Genomic DNA, 20,774 nt, shown 5'->3' with positions numbered 1-20,774 from the left:
ATTGCTCAAGCGGACAAAGACACTCCTCTCCTGCCTCATACCTTACAGAACATGTACTACGTTGTTTTCAACGTAAAAAGTAATAGTAAAGTAATAAAACTTAATTTATTATTATAAAAGTATAAACATCTCAGTCAAAAACACCACCTGGCATCCATAACGTTGAATTACTGCCTCCTTCTATGGCCTTTTCTGCTAATTATGTAGCATTCAAAAGCAATACAGACACCGCCCTCGCCTGCCTTTGATCTGCACGTTGCTGTGGCAACTGTGGTAAGAAACTACAACGTTCATGCAGCCTTCACATAGTATTTTTGCACATTAAAGTCATGAATATTATCATAGGCTCTCCTTTCTATTTCAATTCACTTGAAAGTGTTTACTGACACAGGCTCCTTGTTGCTGTAACATTTTAAAAATACCTTTTTGAAGAAACTGAGACACCCTGTTTCATGACAGTATATGACCCGATCACTTATTTATGCTAAAGGTGATACTTGTTTAATAAAGCTCTGGCAAAAAAAGAAAGTCCACCTGTGAAGCTAGTAAGAAAAGCTGACAAACCTGTTCAGTGACATAAAGTTTGCTTGAGGATAACAATTACGTTTACTTAAATCAATTTGATATTGCACAATAGTCTCAACTTATCCTTCTCAGGTTTACTTCCCCCGTGAGGCTCAGCATCATTTCACACCATCTGCACAGTTCTGATTTATCCAATTTATTAAAAGAAGATTAAAAGAATCATTTGTTTTTACAGTTTACAGTCAAATGTCATATGTAGAGGCAAAAATGAAAACAAGCTCTAATAACTTAAGACTGACACAGATTCAAGTTCCTGATTCCGAAGAACCCAGGCTCAAAAAAAAACAACAAAACGGAGCGGAGCATTCGTTACATCCACAAGTGCATTATCGTTCCACGGGCAAAGAGAGGTGTCGTGAGAAACAAAGAGCTTGGCACTTCATAGAGCGACATTACACCGAGTCTCATGGAGGTCCACTTAATATGCCCCTTCACAAGACGGTCCCACTTCAATGTGAAGCAGTCATTTGCCGTTATTTTCCTTTTTGCAGAAAGGCTCTCAGAGCCTCCGCAAGAGTCTCCAGCTCTCACTGAGGGAGTCATCTGAATTGTCAAATTCAATCCCAGTAAGAGGTTTGAGTTAACGTGAACCAGTCCATTTCTCTGGCGTTTGTGATTATCAGTTGGAAACGCAGCCATGATGCGGCAGTAGTGGTTGTATCCTCTGAGGGCGACACAGACGAGTGTCAGGGCAGCTGCGACAGATAAGCCTCAATGGCCTGCAACATGAATCAAAGATAACATTAGTTGTTGTTACAGCCGGCGATGCATCCTGTATGCGTCAAAATAATCTGGTTTTTAGATGTTAGCACAATGAAGAGACATCACAGGGCTATAACGCAATTTTCAAAATGAGTCTGTTTAACACAAGATAAATCGCTTCTGTATCTCTAATGTAATATGGTAGTAAACATATTTCCTTCAAAACATCATGATTGGGGCTGCAACTCACAATTTTCACAATCGATTCATCTGTTGATTATTTTCTCGATTGTTTGGTCCACAAAACGTCAGAAAATGTTGATCAGATTTTTCTCGAAGGTTTAGTTTTGTCCACAAAGTTAGTTTTTATGATTAATTTGTTGTATGGAGCAAAGCCACATGATAAAAATGATATTAAAGACGCTGAAAAAAATCTGAGACCTTGTCTTACTTGATAAAAAGACTCAACTGAGAAACTGATTACCAAAATAGTTGACACTTAGTAAACGATTAACTGTTGCAGCCCCTTTATCAAATGTTTTTTTTTGGCCCACAAACCACAATTATCTATCTATTATATAAGTATAAAAAAAAATTGTTGACAAGTTATACTAACATCATGGTAAATATGATGGAAATATGAACCAGGATGTAAAGATGGGAACGCAGACTCATCTCATGATAAAGCTGCAGCTTTTTTAAAGAAAGGGAGTGGTTGCTGTGTCCACCCAACATCAACAGAGAGCAGAAAACCAAACAGCAGGAGTGGCTGTAAAGTCTGTTACAACAGTTGTGTGATAAGTCACTAACGTCATAACATTCATTTAAAAAAAAACAAAAAGTGGTGCTGATTCAATCATTTTCATTGTCAGTAAGAGACCTTTTATGAGTCTTTAAAAAGAAAGATTCTCCATTCAAATGTTTTGAGAACTTCTAAAAGACATTGTGAAATGTTTTGTAAAACTATCCAGCTCTTTACAAATTTGTCATGGCCACCGACTCATTAAATTCCTAATCATTTTCGATAACAATAGCATCCTTTTTACCTTTGCCAGCTCTCCTGTGGATCCTGGAACCAAACATATTCGGGCTCCTTCCTTCCACAAGTCCTTCAGCCGCTGCCTCATGACTTCAACATTCCTGCAATAAACAAAGACAACAGCAAAAATAAACTCAGTACAAGTGCATAGTAAACTCACGGGCACCAAGCAACCAGCACTATTAAAAATCATATCAAATGTTTCTCTCTCTCTCTCTCGACCTAAGATCCCAGATTAGTAATTACTTAATCTGTGTACAACAAATGTGTCAGACATCACTGGAAATACACAAATTAAGTAATTACTAATCTGGGATCTTCTGCGCTAGCCCATTTTTGCTGAAGAGTATCACACCGTCAGAATCTCCAACCAACACATGCCTACATAAAACACTGCTTGTGGATTTTTCCGTTGGTAGAAGCTGCAGCTCGACTGCCGCTGAATTAGTTTTTCTTTTGTGGATGAAACGTTTCCATTTGATTTGTAAAAAAAAAAAAAAGTTCATATTTAATATTTATCAGATTACTTGATAAAAAAAACATAGCCAAATGCATTAGTACATACATGTATATAGAATTCAGGATGCATTGCAAGCACAGCACTATAAGTCACTGACAAAACAAAATAGTTTGCCAACAGCTGCAATTACCGGTCAAGTCTTGTCATGAAAATGACTATTAGGTTTAATTTCTGAAATGTAAGAAGACAACCCACCTGTCTTCTGAAAAAGTGCCCTGCAGTCTTTTCTCATTCTTTGAAAGTTCTGGCCACCATTTCCTGATGACGGACTGAACCCAGTGTAAACCCGCCACTATGTGTCTGTAAACGCAGCCAGTGAGACATGTGTTATTTAGATACACAATAATACATGGAAACATTAAGTTAAAATACTTTTTTGTTGTTGTTTAAGCTTGGAAGAGAATCCACCACTGATCCAAGATGTTTCATAACATTTGTTCATCAGTCCAGAAAGGCTTAGAACAGTGATGTTCCATCCTTAATAAGACAAAAGGTCCAGTGTGTAAACTTCATCTTCATTTTGTTATCAGTGTACAATCACCTGATTGTATGACTAATTGTTGGTCATTACCCCATAATAAGCCTCTTAAATTTATATTAGGAGCTTGGATCAGCTACAGAGGGAGCCATTTTGGATCACCATGTTTTTACAACAGTCCAGAATGGACAAACACATTTGAGTATTGATGCAAACTGAAGGCCGTATAGGTTCTTCAACACTCTGCAACATGTGACTTCACCAATACATGTTGCTACATTTTACACACTGTACCTTCAAACATCAAACTACTTTAATCTCAGTACTTACTGATGGAATGTCAGAGAAACGTGGATCATTTAAAATATGAGTGCTTCCTTTGTGTCACTTACTCTTCGTATTTACTGGCAAGAATCACTTTGATTTGGGGCATGAGGTCAACACAGCAGCCAAGTGACAAACATGGCGCTTCGGTTTGAAGACTGATGCGACACGAAACACAAAAAAGATGAAAAAAGGAAAAACAGAAAAGCGTCTGAAGGTTAAAAAACTGCAGCAACAGCAAACACAATCCACACAAGCTGACGAGAAGTTACAGAAATGAGGAAACAAACAGTAATTTAAACACATATGCAGGCATTAAACTTACAGATTAAATGATTACAATGCATTTGCTCATCTATACGTATCTATTAAATATGAATATCTAAAAGGTAAATATTCTTAAACTGATTTTTCACTTAAACAATCTGGAGTATTTCACCAATAACCTTAGTCATATCGCAAAAACACCATTTAGATAATGCTGCTAATATTCTTCCGACATAAAAGGAAAAAGTCAGATGAGACTCACTTGTTTGTTAAGACAGGTAAGCAGTCGAGCAGCACGCCTGTGTCTTGAATCCTGGGGAAACAAGTTTAAAAAAAAAGGAGTGTGATCACAACATTTACTTGTGAAATATCCATTTTCAAAATGCACCGTTAATCATCACACTTACCATACTAGGTAGGCCACTAATTCACTGGCATTTCGTTTCCATAGTGTAAGGGCAACTTTGAGTCGCAGATTTCTTCCAAAAAGAACATGAGTCATGGTTTCATGGTCCTTTGATAGCTGTACAGAACAAACAATGCACATTTTAATAACCTCACTAAAATAACATGTAGACAACCAAACAGCAAAACAATAGTTTCAACTCTCACCTCAGTTAAGTCCCCATACTTGGAGCTGGCCCCTGCCATCTTGGAGGCCTTTGCAGAGTTCACAGGGAGCCCACAGTTGTCATTGTAGCGAATGCCCCGCACATCATCGGAGCATGTCAGCTCATTTTCTTTGTTGGCCATGCCGGGGTCACGGGCACGGCCCACATCTGATGATCTGCGGTGCAGCTTTAAGCCCACCTCCCCCTGTGGACAACCTTTCCTCTTGCAAGATGACAATCGCGTCGCTGTGACTGGACTGCGTACTTTGTAATGCACTTGAAATCTGCTGAGAGGGAGATCAGGATGGACCAGATGCAAAGAGGTCATGTTTTGGAGAGCAGTAAAATGCAAATCCACACACATGGTGAAAATGGTTTGGTCAAAGTGTCTTAATGGTCTAATCAGTACATTTCCATGCACAGTTAAGTTGAGCTACAAGTTGGCACGTTTTGATAAGACGCTTTTGTCTTATCTTTTGATGTTATTTTCTGGAATAAGCCGAAGCTGGGAACTGTCGCCAGCTCAAGTCAAACTAAATATATACATGTAGTAGAAGCTCGACCCTCAGTCGCATTGTCTGGGTGTCGACTTCGAGACATTCAATTTAGTATAATTTCAGTCAGGCTAACATGTTTCCATGCACTTCTAAAGTCCAGTTTTAGCCTGACTAACACAATAATTTGATTATTTCTAATGTCATGTAAATGTACTGACTGTGTGAATGTGAGGGATGATCTGTGGGATACAGAGGCCCAATCCCAACCACCATCTAATCCCAATCCGTTCCCGTGGAGCTTCGCCATTTTTGGGGCCACCCCAAAACAAATTAACGTAGAGTACCCAGCACTTAAATAGCGTGTCTGTATCAGTGAAGAACCCACACATTTACGACATCTGTGTTTCTGCTTTATCAAGTGCAAACTATGCAGTCCAATACAAACTAACAAACAAAGTATGTTGACTTTATCTCATATCTCATTCTCGTTGTAATGAGGTATACATATTAAGTGTTCACATAGACAGTGGAGAAAAAAATAAATAGAAAATGTGCATTTATACAGAAAATGCCAGTGGGAACTCCCAAGTACTAACATCTCTGATCTGTGCCTGATCTGTTTATCACAGCAACCCACAGACAACTCAAAGGCATTACTTTTCCACAGAATAAAAAATAATAGAAAAAGCTCAGATTGTTGAAGAAGAAAAAGCAGCATCAGGTATTTGATATATGAATTGCTGAAAGATGTAGAAGTGAGAGAGCAGCAAACGGAGGAAGATGATCAACTATTGTAGTTGAAAATGCTGACTCAGCATTCCCAACTGACAAAACAACTTGTACTCTGTGCCATCTACAGCTGCAAGTTTGACTTAATTTGTAGTGACACTTGGTGGTTAAGTGGTGGTGGGTAGGGTTGTGGTTTGGGATTGGGCCAGGTCATGAGTGAGTGGTCATAACTTAATGAAACCCCCAACATACAGAATCAAAGACTCACCTTTCTTTATCTAATTCGTCCTTATTTATATTTTCCACCTAAAACAAAAGGATATGGGATGAGGCCACTACTACAAACTCTACTACTACAACACACCACTGAACTGTGTCCACTAATTAAGACACAACAGGACATTTACTCAGACAATAATTCATGGGCTAGTCTTTCATATCTTCGTACCTGCTTCATGTTCTTTTCAGCAGACAGATGCCAGCAGGATCACAGAAAGCCATTGGATTTATTCCTGTGCAGTCTAAAGACTCCCCGTTTCCAGACATGCTTAGCAGCTGCCATAATAAGGGACACTGTTGGAAAAACAAACGTGGACACTCCTTGGGCAAAACATTACACTTTTAAGACGTGCAACAGGTCACACAGGTCTCTCTCCGTGGCCTACAAAGGCACAGAATGAGTTCCTATGAAAAGCAGGTGATAAAAGCTGCACCACTGTAGGGAACATAGGGTAAAAGACAAGCTATAATCGAGATAAACAAAACATGCATTTAAGTTAAGAAGGCGTTGGCTGCTGCGGGACAAGCATTAGGGTTAGCTACCTGAGCTGCAAGAAGAAATATTACTCAAGACGCTACGCGCGGATTCAAATGTAAATGAGACAGTCGAGGTTTGGAGGAGCGTGACATTGCACTTCGTCACGTCTCTAAACCCATATTTACACAGGTAGCTTTTGCTGTTAGCCTTTAGCTCAACTATCAAGGATGCACGAGGAAGCTAACTAGCTGGGCCGCTAAGTGGAAGCTAGCTAATTAGCCTCCCCCCAACTAAGCATATGGCTAACCAGGTGACACTTTACACGTTACTTTCGTAATGTAAACCGTTTTAAAACCAACCGGTTCATTTTGTCAGTTGTGTTGAGCTCTCCACGGACAGGTACATCCACAGCGTGACACAAGCTAGTACACCTCCGGCGTAAACTGTGTGTGTAGGGTAGGGTAGGTTAGCTAACGTCCCACTGTCCCACCATTCAAATGAATACACCACCGGTGAGTAAGAATTGTGGGATTGATTTTGGCAATGGAAAACTCGTGTTTTGGCGACGCCTGCTGGACAGTTTTAAATACTACAATCACATGGCGCCACCCAGTGGCGTTTAGCTTATAATGCAGATTTTTAGTGCAACACACTGAAATTGTTGCACATAGTCTGTAGAAGCCTCAGTAAGAAGGGGAGATAAATTCATAAATGCCTACAAAGGGAATAATTCTGGATATACACACCCAAGACTGCTGTGAGTTGCATGCAACTCCTCAATTGAGGCAAATGAGTATAATTTCCGCTATTTCGGAAAGTGGAAATGTAAAGTGGTCATGGGGCCATGCTCCAAAAAATCAATAATAACGCATGTCATGTCATGTTCTTAATGGAGGGAATGGCACAATCCTCACAGATGATTTAAGGGCATCCTTAATCCTGCATGTACTTAAATTTCTCTGTCAAGATCCCCTTTTATATATTTGTGGATGTGGCTTCTCTTGATATGTTTGGACGGAGGATCATTTCCTGGCATGTCTCGGGCATACTGCGGGCAACAAAAACCGCCAAAGAACACAGAGCAGTTCTGAGTGAGCCGCTGTCATCGCTCTACAGTGAAGTGTGTCTGTCCTGATGAAGGTGCGTTTGTCTCTGGGTGATTCTGCCTCTACAGGCTGAGTGGTCATTAAAAGGGTGGGTGGAAATGAAAGCAGTGAATCACGCTCACTGCGCGCTGTTGTCACCACTTCTCAGCACAGTTCAGTATCCAGGAGGGACAATGGAAACAGCACCACAAACAAAACAAACTTCTGAAAGGTGCTGAAAGGTGTGAAACTTGTGGAGCCCGTGCCGAGGCACATTGGCAAATCTCACAGCAGAATAAAACCAATTTAAAAAAAAAAATTAGTGGCATTTCCTCTTGGCAGTAACCCGCCAGTGACTTAGTTAAACCACAATATGCCTGATTGCCGTTTCTTTTTATCGTGTCCAAGAATCCGGGTGCAGCTGCACACACCAACCCAAACATACCAAATATTGGACTGGCTAGTCAAAATAAGTAAGAGACATTCAAAACAACATGGTGCGTTGGTGTATAATATGAACAGCGTCCAAACAAAATGTTCCAACCATTTGCCGGAGGCATGATTTGATTTTGGTGAACATATGGTACAATGGTGGTAATTCAGCGACACAGGGATTTAACTGAAAGTACAAGATCAGTGTGGAGTGAATGTGGACATGCATACATACACTATACTCAGGCTCCTATAGAAAATAAAAATAGAACGATTTGTTTCTGACACAAGTAGCCACTCACAAAATCATTTACATGATCATGAACAGATTAATACGACAAGATTTACCTCCAGATGAAAACAAAGAGCTAGTTAGAGTCTGTCGGTGTTGAAAATGTCATTTAATCCATAAAAATTCCCTTCATGCTCATGAAAGCACCTTTAGGACGACTAAGAAGCAGCATGACTTGAAATGACATGAAGTGAAAGACAAATAAACCTGTTTTATTGAGAACAATTCTGCCAGGAACGATTCTGTGACATTTTAGTGTGTTTTCACTTAAAGAGGACCATATGTGGACAAAGTACTTCATTAGGAAGAGAACTAGTTTCTGGACCACTTCACCTCTGAAGGGGTCTTAATCCTCTCTCAGTTCATACATACTTGTAGCTGCAGTGTGCTCCTGTTCTGTAGTAAAATCATAACGTTTCTGTACGTTATGTATTTAAAGTACATATATAAAGTATATTCTATTCTATTCTATTTGATGTGGACCTCATTTATCTGCAGAAGTGCAGTAGTTCCTGTTTTGAATCCACCTCCCGGGGCGGTCTGAGTTCTTTTGGAGGGCTGAAAAATTGACAAAAGTATCTCCTTGATTATTTTTAATTATTATTATTACTTGCTATTAAAAAACCTGACAATGATGGTCTTACCGTCTCTCCTTTTTTTCAGCTTAAGGCACTTTACCAAGTATGAAGGGATTAAAAAGTTAAAAAAGCACATTAATTTCTTTGTGGCCTACATCAAACAAGCAAACTAATTTACCATTTTGCTTTATCAGTGAAGGACACGCTACTTAACTGGCTAAAACCGCTCAACTTTGCTCTCTAATTTGTGTTTTCCTGCCCCTTATTCCCCAAACCCTCCATGAAAGATCAAGAGGGTGCAAAGGATCTGGTCTGTAGCCCCTTGAATGTGCTCGTGGCCACCGGAGCTTAATGTCAGTAATTGTGTTGACATTATTATGTAAGACTGTTTTGAAAGGTGCTTCACACACACACACACACACACACGCGGCATCCTCTGTTGCCGCAGTGGCTCTCTGCCACGTTGAAGGGTCCTCGTTCCACAAACGGCAAACCACACAAAAATCAAAGGCATGGCACAGATCTCAGGGAAGGAAACATGGCAGCGAGTTTTGCATTCCTGTCCCAGGATTCAGGGACAGATGGTGAGAGGATGGAGAGAATTCTCTCAAACCGAGCATGAATTCGGACTCGCCATGGCTGGAGGTGACGTTCCCAAGGGAATCGTCTCCGACTCCGCCCCCACACCAATAAAGCCTATATTTACATCACCCTCTCTGCACATGCTTTGATCAGTGCTGTGCTCAGGAGACACGCGGATGTAATTTTATTTGAGCAATGACGTCAAGTATGCATCAGCCGCATGGGTAACTGTGGGAATGTTAGTCAAACGGTCAGATTTTATCCAACACATTTCGCGAAACCATCTCTTTCTCCTGTCATGACAGGGAGTAGACACTGCACTCACATTTCCCTTTGATCAAACTGCATGAGGAGATATTGTTTTTGCATTTACTTGTTCAACCAAAATACTGTTTGACTACTTCTCACCACTGCAATCACTGGCATGTCTTTTGTTTCGGGCCACGGTCGTTGCATCAAGTGACTCCGTTTTCCAAACATTTCACAGGAGGACAAATCACAGATTGCATGTTTATTTGACCGACTCTTCTTTGTGCCAGCCTGGTTCTGTTCCCTTGCCAAGTTTGTTTGCAATTTCAGGTTGGAGTGCTGATTTATTTGAGCCCTGCGTTTGCCGATAAGGTCACGTTTAGATGAGTCGGTCGCTCGCTATTGTTCTACTGACTCAGGACATTCACATTTCCACGTAGGTGGCCCTTTAAAGCAAACAGATGCTGAGGATTAGAATCCCGTCCTCTTTTGAGAGCTTGTTGTAACACTAGATGGCAGTGTGCGTCTGTAAGTGTTGGACATCCAGCTGGGTGTCAAGCCTTTTTTTTTTGGGATCCAGCCATTCAGTCCACCTCGGAGGATCTCACAGAGATTTGAAGTTAGACACAGCGCTGGCAAAAGTGAACCGTGCTTACCAAGAAATGGCAGCCAAAAACGTTGGTCTGATGTTTTCTCTCTTGGAACGTTTAAAAGATTCTTTATGGGGTTGGAATCCTCCCTAAAATCCAAGAACCTAATTGACCCTAATTAGAGATGGAAAAAGGATGCACACAAATATTCAGAGATTCTTCAGCTTTGTCTGAGCCGAAAGTGACATAAGTCAAACTATATGTTGACTAATTCAAAATCTAAAATCCTAACAGTGTGTCTTTATATGCACAGGATACCTACTGTACATACATGTTGATTTAGTTTGAGTTCAACAGTAGAACAGTAAGTACCACCAGAGGAAGCTTGTGTACCACTGGTGGTCCACGTACCACAGTTTGAGAACCATGGACCTAGGTGGCTCCAGAACGTCTTTTCTTCTGAAATCAACATTTGACCTCACTTTTTTTATCATTTATTCACAGGTTTTGAGATTTCTCGCTGATTTCTTTTTTTTTTACACCTGCAACCGGGCTCTTATTGGTCGACACCAGCTGTCAATCACACTAGTGTCCACCCGTTTTCACCAAATGTATCATCATGCACTATTGAAGAAGACCTGAAACTAGCGATTGATAAACGTATCATGGAAATATTTACTTTGTAATCAAGTGAGAAGCCGGGTCATTTTCCCATTAACTTCCGTTCAAACTGACATCTTTTTGCAACCAGCTACAGTACATCGCCCCCCTGTGGTTATTCAGTATTTTTACTACTTCCAGGTTGGCTCCAGTGAGGAAACTGGAACGCTGTGTACATGTATTATATACTCTATAGTCATGAACAGCGTAGAGAACAGCCTGAAAGCATTAATAATGTGATTTGATTGGCTAATGCCTGTGCTGCGGAAGCCTCCAACTGAAACATACTGTACATGTGACTCAACAGAGGTGTTTCCAGCTGCAACATTCCCCCTTTTTTTTATTTTTAAGCAAAAAGGCCTTTAAATCCGTGCGTATACTCATTGCCCGGGAACAAACATTAAACAGACACAGTTACAGATGAGCTGGTGAACGTAGTGAAGCGTTCACCAGCGAAAGAGCTGCATATTTTCCAGAGGAGTCAATAAAACACAAGTCGAAGATTGGACTTGCTTTCGTCAAGTGGACAAAAACGAAATGACTGATAATGCGGCCTGCTGTCTGCTGGATGTCGACAATAACAACTTTACTGGGTGATAATATGTCATTGTTGTGTTTATAGGCTTTGTTGCCAAGTGGGAAAGATGTACACATATTTGTTTTTAGAGCTTCATCAAAAATAATCATGTGGCATTTAAAGAAAAAATGTGAAAAACAAGATAAAATGGTGTCATTAAAGTGGTTGTTTTCTTTAATTGTCTTCACCCCCCAAAGGAAATCCAGTTTATTGTAGCGTAAAGCACAGAGACGCAGTAGATCCTCACAGTTAAAGAGCTTGAAATGTTATTTAAAGCACTGTGCGCTATCAAAAGAGAAGATGTTGTGACAAAGATGATAAAGTTGAATTATATGTTAAAGCTCCATATATTATTAGCACCCGCTCACGACGGCTGTCTAATGACATGTTTATTATGTTTTGTTTGCATCTCTGGTCTCAAACCCGCGGCCCCTCAATCAATTCCATGCGGCCTGTCATTTAATATCAAGTTATAATGAGTTATTTCTGTACGTTTTTTATATTAATAGATTAATTTTTCCACCCATTTGCGCCATATAAAACCAAACACTTTTATTTTGAAATTATGTCAAATATCATCATAAATATCATTATTTCCATGTCTTTTCTCAAAAAAGCTGGACAAATTAGCCTGAGGTCATTTGAGTTTGAGACCCCTATGTTTTAAGTCATTTCATAATCAAAAGCAGTGGTTTAATAACAAAATGTCTGGAACGCTCCGGCTTCTGTGATGGCTTAACTCACGCTCAGTGAGGAACAGTGAGACGCCAGTAATTAGGCATACGTGAAACGAGGTGTAGGATGTGGATGTTCTACCACTTTATTATCATCCACAACCATGAAGGAAGGGCAAAGTGTTCTGTAATTCAGTTACAGCAGAGCACAAGATCAAAAACAAGGCAGGAGGGCACATCCTGACAAGTGATAACTCAGAGCCAAACCTTTGGTGCTGTCAAAGGAATGCTGACTCTTGCATAGTAACCCTGACTCCCAACTGCACCCGTCACACTTAACCTTTGACCCTGACCTTCTGTTTACGCTTCTTTTACTTGAACATGTCCCATATTTTTCACATTTTAAAGAGCTTTTATATGTTTTGGCTATGGCTACGTAGCGTTCATTAACATCTGTAGCAGGAATGTTGCAAGTGTTTGCAAATTTGCCTTCTCGCCAAGAGCTGTTGAACTCACCGCCAATGTTATCTCTTGTTTTGCTTCTACAAATGAACCTCCATGGAGATTCTGTGCACACACACAAACGACTGCAGTGTGAACAGTGTAGCCTGCAGTATTTGAAGAAAATATGGTGTATGTTTAATCGTGATTCCTATACCTATCTAATTTTGGATCCATAAGAGATGAATCTTTATTTTGTATTTATAATTTTAGCCACTTACCATAGCAAAAGGCTCCTGCACCAAATTCCTTAGAGAATATTTACAATTTTACATCATGGCACGGAGGAGCTGTTGATCCATGCTGCCTCCATTAAATATTTAAAATGTAGTAATTTGTAACTTTGATGTTTTAAATACTGCATTATGGATTCACCTAAGTGACTAAAACTTGGCAAATAAGGCGGCAGTAGACCAGCAGCTCCTGTGTTCCCATGAGCTAAAAACATATGGACTTTGGTGCAGGAGAGTGAGAGGTTTGCAAAACTTCAGTTTCCAGCCAGAAAAAAGCTGCTCAGATAGACTTAAGATAATGTATTCTTAGATTTTATTAGGTACTGTATATGTTTGGTTAAGTGGTTAAAATCTGTTTTTCCTTGTGTCCTCACTCAGTGAGGGTTAGGGTTTGTGTTTCAGGCTGGTTTCTAGTGCTTTGAGCACCTTTTACGGGTGCTTTTAGTCATACAACTCTTTACAGACACAGGAGAAGCAACAGGCTTTCACCAAAGAAGAGGAACCAACCGCTTTAGGCTCTGTAATGATTGACAAGAGCAGTATAGTCCCCCCCCCCCTCCGTCATGGCTCCCCGTCAGCTGCCCCAGGATCCCAACACCCTGACCCATACAGGCCAAAAAGAGACATGCAAGAGTGGCCCCATACAGGAGGTTAGTTGTCCCGTTCCCGGCACTCAATATTCCACAGTTACGGATATATATATATATAAACATATATATATATATATATATATATATATATATATGTATATATATACGGCTTACTGAATGTACAGACGGACGAATAAACATTACAAACGTCCCCGAAACGACTGATTTTCACAAAAACCGTCCTCAATTTTATACATGTGGACAGGGAGACTGTGCTGGTTTGTGTGACACTGATGTTATAGTTGCTTTGCCAAACTGAATTTTCCTCTTCTCAATGTGGCTTTGGATGATCGCTCTGCGCTCTGATGTATAGACCCATGCACGCATGCAACCATGGATGTAAACACCCCGACGGTATAGAGTGTGGGAAGAGTCACCTGTCTGTCAACGGATAATTACAAATGTAAAAAAAGAAACTGCTTTATAGATATAAATAAGGAGGAAACAAACCGCAGGGAATGTTGCACACAGTGAGTCTGAATCCTGGTACATATACAGTACAACACGGGTCCTGTTCACAGGCGGAGGGAGAGTCAGGTTCCTGCAGGCTGTGTGGTTTTGTGGCATTTGGCAATTTGATTTCACAACATCATTACTATCATTTTACATTTGCCCTCATTAGAACACCAGCATATTGTATTGTACACATGCGACTCATGACTATTAATTATATTTTTCATTAGACATTGTACAATATTGGGAAAAAAATCCCAAGAATCCAAAATGTAATCCAATGAATGGGAAATGTAAAATGTGGTGCTTGTAGTGAACTTGATTTAATTTGTTCCTATTAGGAGACGACGAAAGCTGTCAAAAAAGGAAATTATAGGAATGATGAGAATCAAAAAAACCCAAGTTGTCACATTGGATAAACTGGAATAAAAGTTTTACTACGTTCATGTTGATCGAAAACACCAATTGGGACCAAAAACACTCTAGAATTATAGTTAAATTTAACATTTTTAGAAAAAAGTAATACAAAAGAGTAAAATTGAACACTAATCAAGAATACATCAGTCTTAGTTAATTAAGTTGAGTTAATTGACTCAATTAGTGAGAACTTAACATATCTTTTTAACAAGAAAGTGTCAAACCAACTCAATGAACTGAGAGTCAAAGGTATTTTTTTTTAATTCAAATTATAGCATAGTCTAAAGAAATACAGCAATACAGTGGTTTTGGGAATTTTACCATCGTCAAAAACTAACTTAGTCCTGAGGGCGTACATTTGTTATGAATTTAGTGCAGTCGGACGTTATGTCAAAAAGCATAATTAGTCTAAATTTGAACCTATGTACTTGGATTTTGCTGTTACCAAGCTTTATCTAATGCCTAATTCAAACCCCACAACATGATACTTCATCATTTCCATGGTAACCACACTCCTCCAGCCAGATCATTTTATAGATGGATAAATTTGATTAAATCCCATAGTTCACTTCTCAAACTTCTATAGAGAGGATGAAGGGGACAGAAGAACATCAGGGCTTCTGTTAAATCAATCAAGGATCTCATTTCATGACAAAATAAGCCACGTGGGAAGATTCCACAGGTGTGCGACATGACAGGAAAGTGTCGAGTGTCCAGTATTTTGACATTTCTGCAGCTCAACATCTCTCAACGTGGTTGTGCTGGGCTACATGACCGTTTTGCACAGCTGGTTGATTTTCTGTGAGGCTTGGTGTATCAATAAGGAAGATTCATGTTTGTATGGTTTCAGGCGCTTGTTCGACGCAGAGCCTGGTACCATCAGAGGTCTCACCTCCATGAAACACAACTCTCCTCCCCATGTGGTCTGTCTGTGAGTGAGTGTGTGCGAGTTTCCCCCTCAGAAAACACTTCAGACCCGTTGGAGAAAGTTTCCATTTGGCTGCGTCCATGGATCCCTCCCCACTGGTGGTTCGTGCCTCGCCTGACAGCTCCGCGGAGTCTCTGGAGGGAGCTACCATTTACATGATCGGGCGCTAATCTGTTTGGCTGAGTTTAGTCTGCGTGGGTATTAAAAACACTCACTTCCAAACGAGAGCCAGGGAGGACGGATATTCGGCGCTGCGAGACAGAAACCAGTCCGTCAACTCCTCAGCGTGATGGAAAATCAAGAAAAACAGCGTTTTGTAAGTGCTACGGAGCAAGATGCTGCCTGGTGGTCTGGGACATATCTTTAAAGATATGTCTTTTAACTAGAACTGCAACTATTAACCAATTGGTAAAACTCTTTACTCTGAACAGAGTCTGGATCCCGGGATCCAGGACCTGTCAACCCATCGCTCCATCCTCTTCATGATGAGATCTAGCAGGACATCCACAGCCTGATTCACATTCTACATTTGTGGCACTTGTCTCAAAGAGTGGGACGCCATAAAAATAGACCTGGATTACATATTTCAAGCTTTCCTCAATTTAGAGATTTTGCATCTACATGGCGTTGTCTTAGTATACCAAGTGTTGCATGATGGGATAGTGCGATATCAGTCAGCAGCTGATCCGCTGAAGATAAAAGAAACATTCTACAGGATAGTGAAAGTCAATACCACAGCATCATCAGCATAACATACCTTCCAATAAACCAAATATATCAGTCACTCCATGAGATTAACCGTGTGTGGAAGTAGAAGGTCCAAATTAAAGCTGCTATATGCTGCATTCAAATTGAATTGTTTAAGAAACTTACAAAAGAAAGCTCCCATTAAATTTGAAGTTTTCAGGATTTACCATGTCCGGCAGGAAGTTACCTCCTAATTTATGCACCATCACTGACCTTAGACCTCAAAATGCCTTTATCTGGAACAACCTTTAATACCTGCTAGCACTGTGATAACTTAATGTTGCTCTTAATGTATTTCTTTGTCATTTTATTGATTGTTATTTATATTGTATGTTTTATTCCTATTATTACCTCCACCTATGGTGTTTCAAAATGGTTGGTATGAGTATGCAGGATCACACACAGTAGGCGTTGTTAAAGTCTATATTAATATTAATTCATTTATTGATCGATTGACTACAATTATACATTTACATTTTAGCATGGTGGGTTTCACGTTTTCATGGTCTGTTTTTGTGTAGTCATGGAAAACACAAGCTTGTTTGGATTTTAAATCTTATTGGGTACCTGGTGGACGACAGCTATGCCAGCAGATTATTGCACTCTAAACATATATTGTGATGGCTAAAGAAACTACATCTTTTCTTTATTTATTTATTGATCACTATCAGGACATAAAAAGAAGAAGATAGAAAGTGATTCAGAGGGAAAAAAGTGACCAATTTAATCTTTAATTTGTCGACTCTGACCCGTCTTGCCTTACCATGGCCGGATTATAACACAATTCCCACTGATCTCCCATTCACCCTGCAATTCTCGATGGGAACTAATGAGACACACCTGGAGAAAGTTTGCATCACAGACCAACTAAGCAAAAACTATGTGAGTCCAATCTGTACAGACAGGCTGAGATAAAGGGGAATAAACAGCAGAGTTCCCATGCAGAACTTAAACAGCTCTGTCAATGAGCCACATGGAAACACTGGGAACACACTGTTCTGTAGCTTCGCTTCTGCTCAATGCTTCTTCAAGCCCTGAGAGTGAACGCGGGCGAGGAGAAATATTTAAACATGTGTCGGCAATCGCTGCATCCTCTCCAGCTGACCTGGTCGCCTGCCAGCCAGCCAGCACGTCGTCCTGGTTCTTTTCGGTGCACTACACGGCGTCCAGCTGGAAGCGAGCACGCGGCGGCAGCGTGCTGAGCAGATGTGAGGAACCTGGAATAACACTCAGCACATCAACACACTGCCATGAAAAAAAGAAGAAGAAAGAAGAAAACACTTAGTGGTCAAGTCGACTGAAGCACGCCAAGCTCCCGGCCCAGCGGGAGGAAAGGTCAGCTGAGAGAAAGCCAGGCTGAGGCAGCGAGAGAGCGACTGGCTGTTCTTTTAAGGCCTTTACAAACACTGTCCTCTGGGAGGGAGGTGGTAGGTAGACAGGCAAGTAGATAGGTAGGTGGGTAAGTAGGTAGGGGAGTAGGTAAGTAAGTAAGTAAGTATGTAGGTAGTTAAAAACACCAACCTACACCTTCACCCTAATGGCAGAAGCTGAAACTCAGCATCTCAGATCTAGTACATTCCATGGCAACCTTTTAACATAAATGATATAACACAATCATTCTGTTATTTTGTGAAGCTTCCACATATTTGTGTTTTCTGCCATTTTTGTCACCAAAACATGTAACTCAGGCACCTTTTATTACAGATGGATGCCTTATGTTTCCTGGTTGTCCATTCATCCATCTGTCCATACCATTCTTGTGAACACTCAGGAACCGTCAGGAAATCCTCTCAAATGTGGCACAAAAACTCAAAGATGAACTATGATTAGCTGTTGGAGGATCCTGCCAAGGATCAAGGTAGCTGTGACCTTCCAAACATTGCCTTATGAATGTTCTATCTTAAGAACACTGTGTATGAAATCTTTCAAAATCCCAAACATCCCAATCGTCCCCTGCAAAGACCTGCACTCGTGACGGATAAAGTCTCCGTCATGTCCCAGTTCACACTGTTGGTGACCAAGTATAGAATAACAAACATCCGACCCTTTGAACCGAAGCACAAGTTAATCTCTCAGCACCAGAAACCCGAGCAGCGAAGCAGACCACCTATAGGAGTATGTTTGTCAGTGAGAGTGTGAGTATACAACACATCTGCCAACCACTAAAACAAACCCCCCCCTCAGGATGGTTTTTGTCATCTTTAGCGAGTTAAACTGAATCTAGTGAGAACATTTCAACACAATCATTTGGACTTATTGTTCAATCATTCAGACCCTACAGGGGCCCCGGGGCCAGATGCTGCCTGTGGACCCAAAACATGTTCAGTGTCCTCCAAGAAAAACAAATAAACCCAGAAAAATGGATCTAATGAATGAATCTCAAGGCGATACCTGAGATGAGACCGGTCTCAGCATCTGTCGCGTTCAAAGCCATTCAGTGGCAGAACACACATGGACTTTTATTTTTAAGTTGTCACAGGAAGTCAGAGATGTCCGTTAGTTTGCTTTCATTGACATAAAAGAAGTTTAAATACAGCGCGCACTAGAGTTCTTCTCATTTTGGAAGCGTCCCCGCCAAACTCTTCCCGTCCCTCTTCGCTCTTTAGCTACATTCCTGCTCACCCGGAGTCGTCCCTAAGCCTTTTGCTCTGTTATTATTCCAAGACTATCTCAGGTCATGAGACTTAAACACCAGCAAATTCCTGCCCTCTGGACCCCCGCGCCCCCATCTCCCATGTTACGTTCTGCCCGTTAATGCGGTGAAATATCCAGCTATTCCAGGCATGAGAAGAATGGATGTCCAGACTCAACAGTTCTTGTTGAGAAAGGTTACGGCTCCTTGCTCTGTTGTGGTTTCACAGATTTCCCACTGAAGGATTCGCTGATTAAATGTGATGAATTATAACTAATTGCAGCTGTGTTGGTTATTTACAGCATCTAGAAATGAATTAAGACAGGAAATCTTTGCTTATTTAATTACAAAGGATAGTTCCCCCCCGTCTCATTGAGTGTTTACACTTTTCCTGGAACTTGACCTTGTAGTGAGAAAATCCACCACGTGTTTACAAGCACTCATAACACAGGGATTTAGCTGTCAATCAGTCGATTTCAGTTCCATGAGCGTTTGAATGTCCCACTTAAAAAGGCGAATCCTTTCCAGGCAATTTTAAACCTGTGTCGCGGCGCTTTGCTTTTTTTCTTTTAATCGCCGATAAACAAGTTCAAGAGCTCGTTTGCGGGCTTCAGGTTCCTCCTTGTGCTTCTCGTTGCCAGATCATCCCTAATTATGATCATTAAAATTCTTCCTTAACTGGCTTAAGACTGACTGACAGCATGACTGTGCACGCAGACGGCTCCTCGCCGCTGCCTCGGCTGCACAATTACACGTGTGAAGGGGGGGGGACGTGTTCACGCACACACACACACACACACACACACAAGAACACAGACTTTGATTCTGGATCAGACAAACTGCATAATAACAACACAGAGGCTTAACAGTCTCTTTCCTGGCCATGAAGAAGAGAGCGTTTGGGCCGATAAGCCTCTCCTAAAAGCTCGGGGTGAGCTATCGCGGCGCTAATCAGCGAGGCGGATCTCATGTTACTCTCACCCCTGTGGGTCTTTGGGTTGAAAACACACGACTTAATCAGTGACATTCATGGAGCTGGGATTTTAGAGTCAGGGGATCATATTACCCCCAGGTAAGGCGCGGAGGAATGCGGCACACGGAGTACATGCTAGCGACTTGTGACCAGGAGCCGATGAAAGGTTCTGACCTCTCCGATGATTAAACCTGATGTAACTGACGACAGGGACAGTTCAGAGGCCGGGCGAGGCTGGGGAACGCGGCGGTGGCAGCTCTGGAGCTGCAGCGCTCTGGGATAACACACGCACACAAACTGGACACTGTAGCCTGGTTTCAGACTGTTGCCTAGCACCTGGAAATGTAAAACGGGCACAAGAAATACTTATTTGTGGCCAGGAATGACGATTTCTCACTCTGCACTAACTTGACCTGATGTTATTTAACATAAATGGCTCTACTTGTTCTCTATGGAGGTACTAGAGCACGGATAAGTGACCCGAGCTCAGCGGGACTCGACTGGTCGAGCGCAGTTTGGACAAAAATCCCGAAATGATCATCATTTCAAGTTATTTTGTGAAATAACTTCGATGTAAATCGATGAATGACAAGTAAAAACTGAGTAGAAACTGATAAACATTCTTTGTATACTTTCAAGCATCCACAGTACATGTTCTCCTTATCCCTCCACAACAACTCAAAATATAAGATTCAATAAGAGATAATAATTAAGAAGAATCCATTGTCGCTAATCGTGAATCTGAATCTCGATCATACTCATACATGGTGATTACTCATAAGGGGTAGAGTACAGTTCAGCTTACTCTGACTGTGTCAATAAATACAGGTTTTTGGTCAATATTCGCCACAATCTAGGTTTAGAACTCACTGTACCATCTTTTATGAACACAGCAGAATTTATTTGTCTCATTCGAGACTCTTCTATCATACATGTCTTTATGTTTACACAATTTGACACACTTGGCCTGTAAGTGACACTGAAAAAAAAAAGGGGTAAAAACCGAGCTTCA

The 20,774-nt window shown here is 40.9% G+C and overlaps 1 protein-coding gene across 2 annotated transcripts; it reads right to left on the bottom strand.

The window, feature by feature from the left end:
- Nucleotides 1–705: 705 nt before the first annotated feature.
- katnbl1 (katanin p80 subunit B-like 1) lies at nt 706–7,033 on the bottom strand. Of its 2 annotated transcripts, none has more exons than XM_058612947.1 (10): nt 6,869–7,033; nt 6,201–6,325; nt 6,021–6,058; nt 4,528–4,813; nt 4,323–4,438; nt 4,178–4,228; nt 3,717–3,806; nt 3,042–3,146; nt 2,334–2,427; nt 706–1,304 (listed from the first exon to the last, which is right to left on the bottom strand). In XM_058612947.1, exons 2-10 carry the CDS (start codon nt 6,207–6,209, stop codon nt 1,272–1,274), a joined length of 822 nt encoding a protein of 273 aa, XP_058468930.1. In that variant the 5' UTR covers nt 6,210–6,325; nt 6,869–7,033; the 3' UTR covers nt 706–1,271. The 2 variants fall into 2 exon arrangements, with proteins under 2 accessions (XP_058468930.1, XP_058468931.1); XM_058612948.1 differs by having other exon boundaries at nt 4,528–4,810; nt 6,869–7,031.
- Between the last annotated feature and the right edge of the window lie 13,741 nt (nt 7,034–20,774).

Source organism: Solea solea, chromosome 17, assembly GCF_958295425.1.
Source record: "Solea solea chromosome 17, fSolSol10.1, whole genome shotgun sequence".
Lineage (NCBI taxonomy): Eukaryota > Metazoa > Chordata > Actinopteri > Pleuronectiformes > Soleidae > Solea > Solea solea.
The sequence above is the reverse complement of the archived record's forward strand: the minus strand, read 5'-3'. Positions and strand labels throughout refer to the sequence as shown.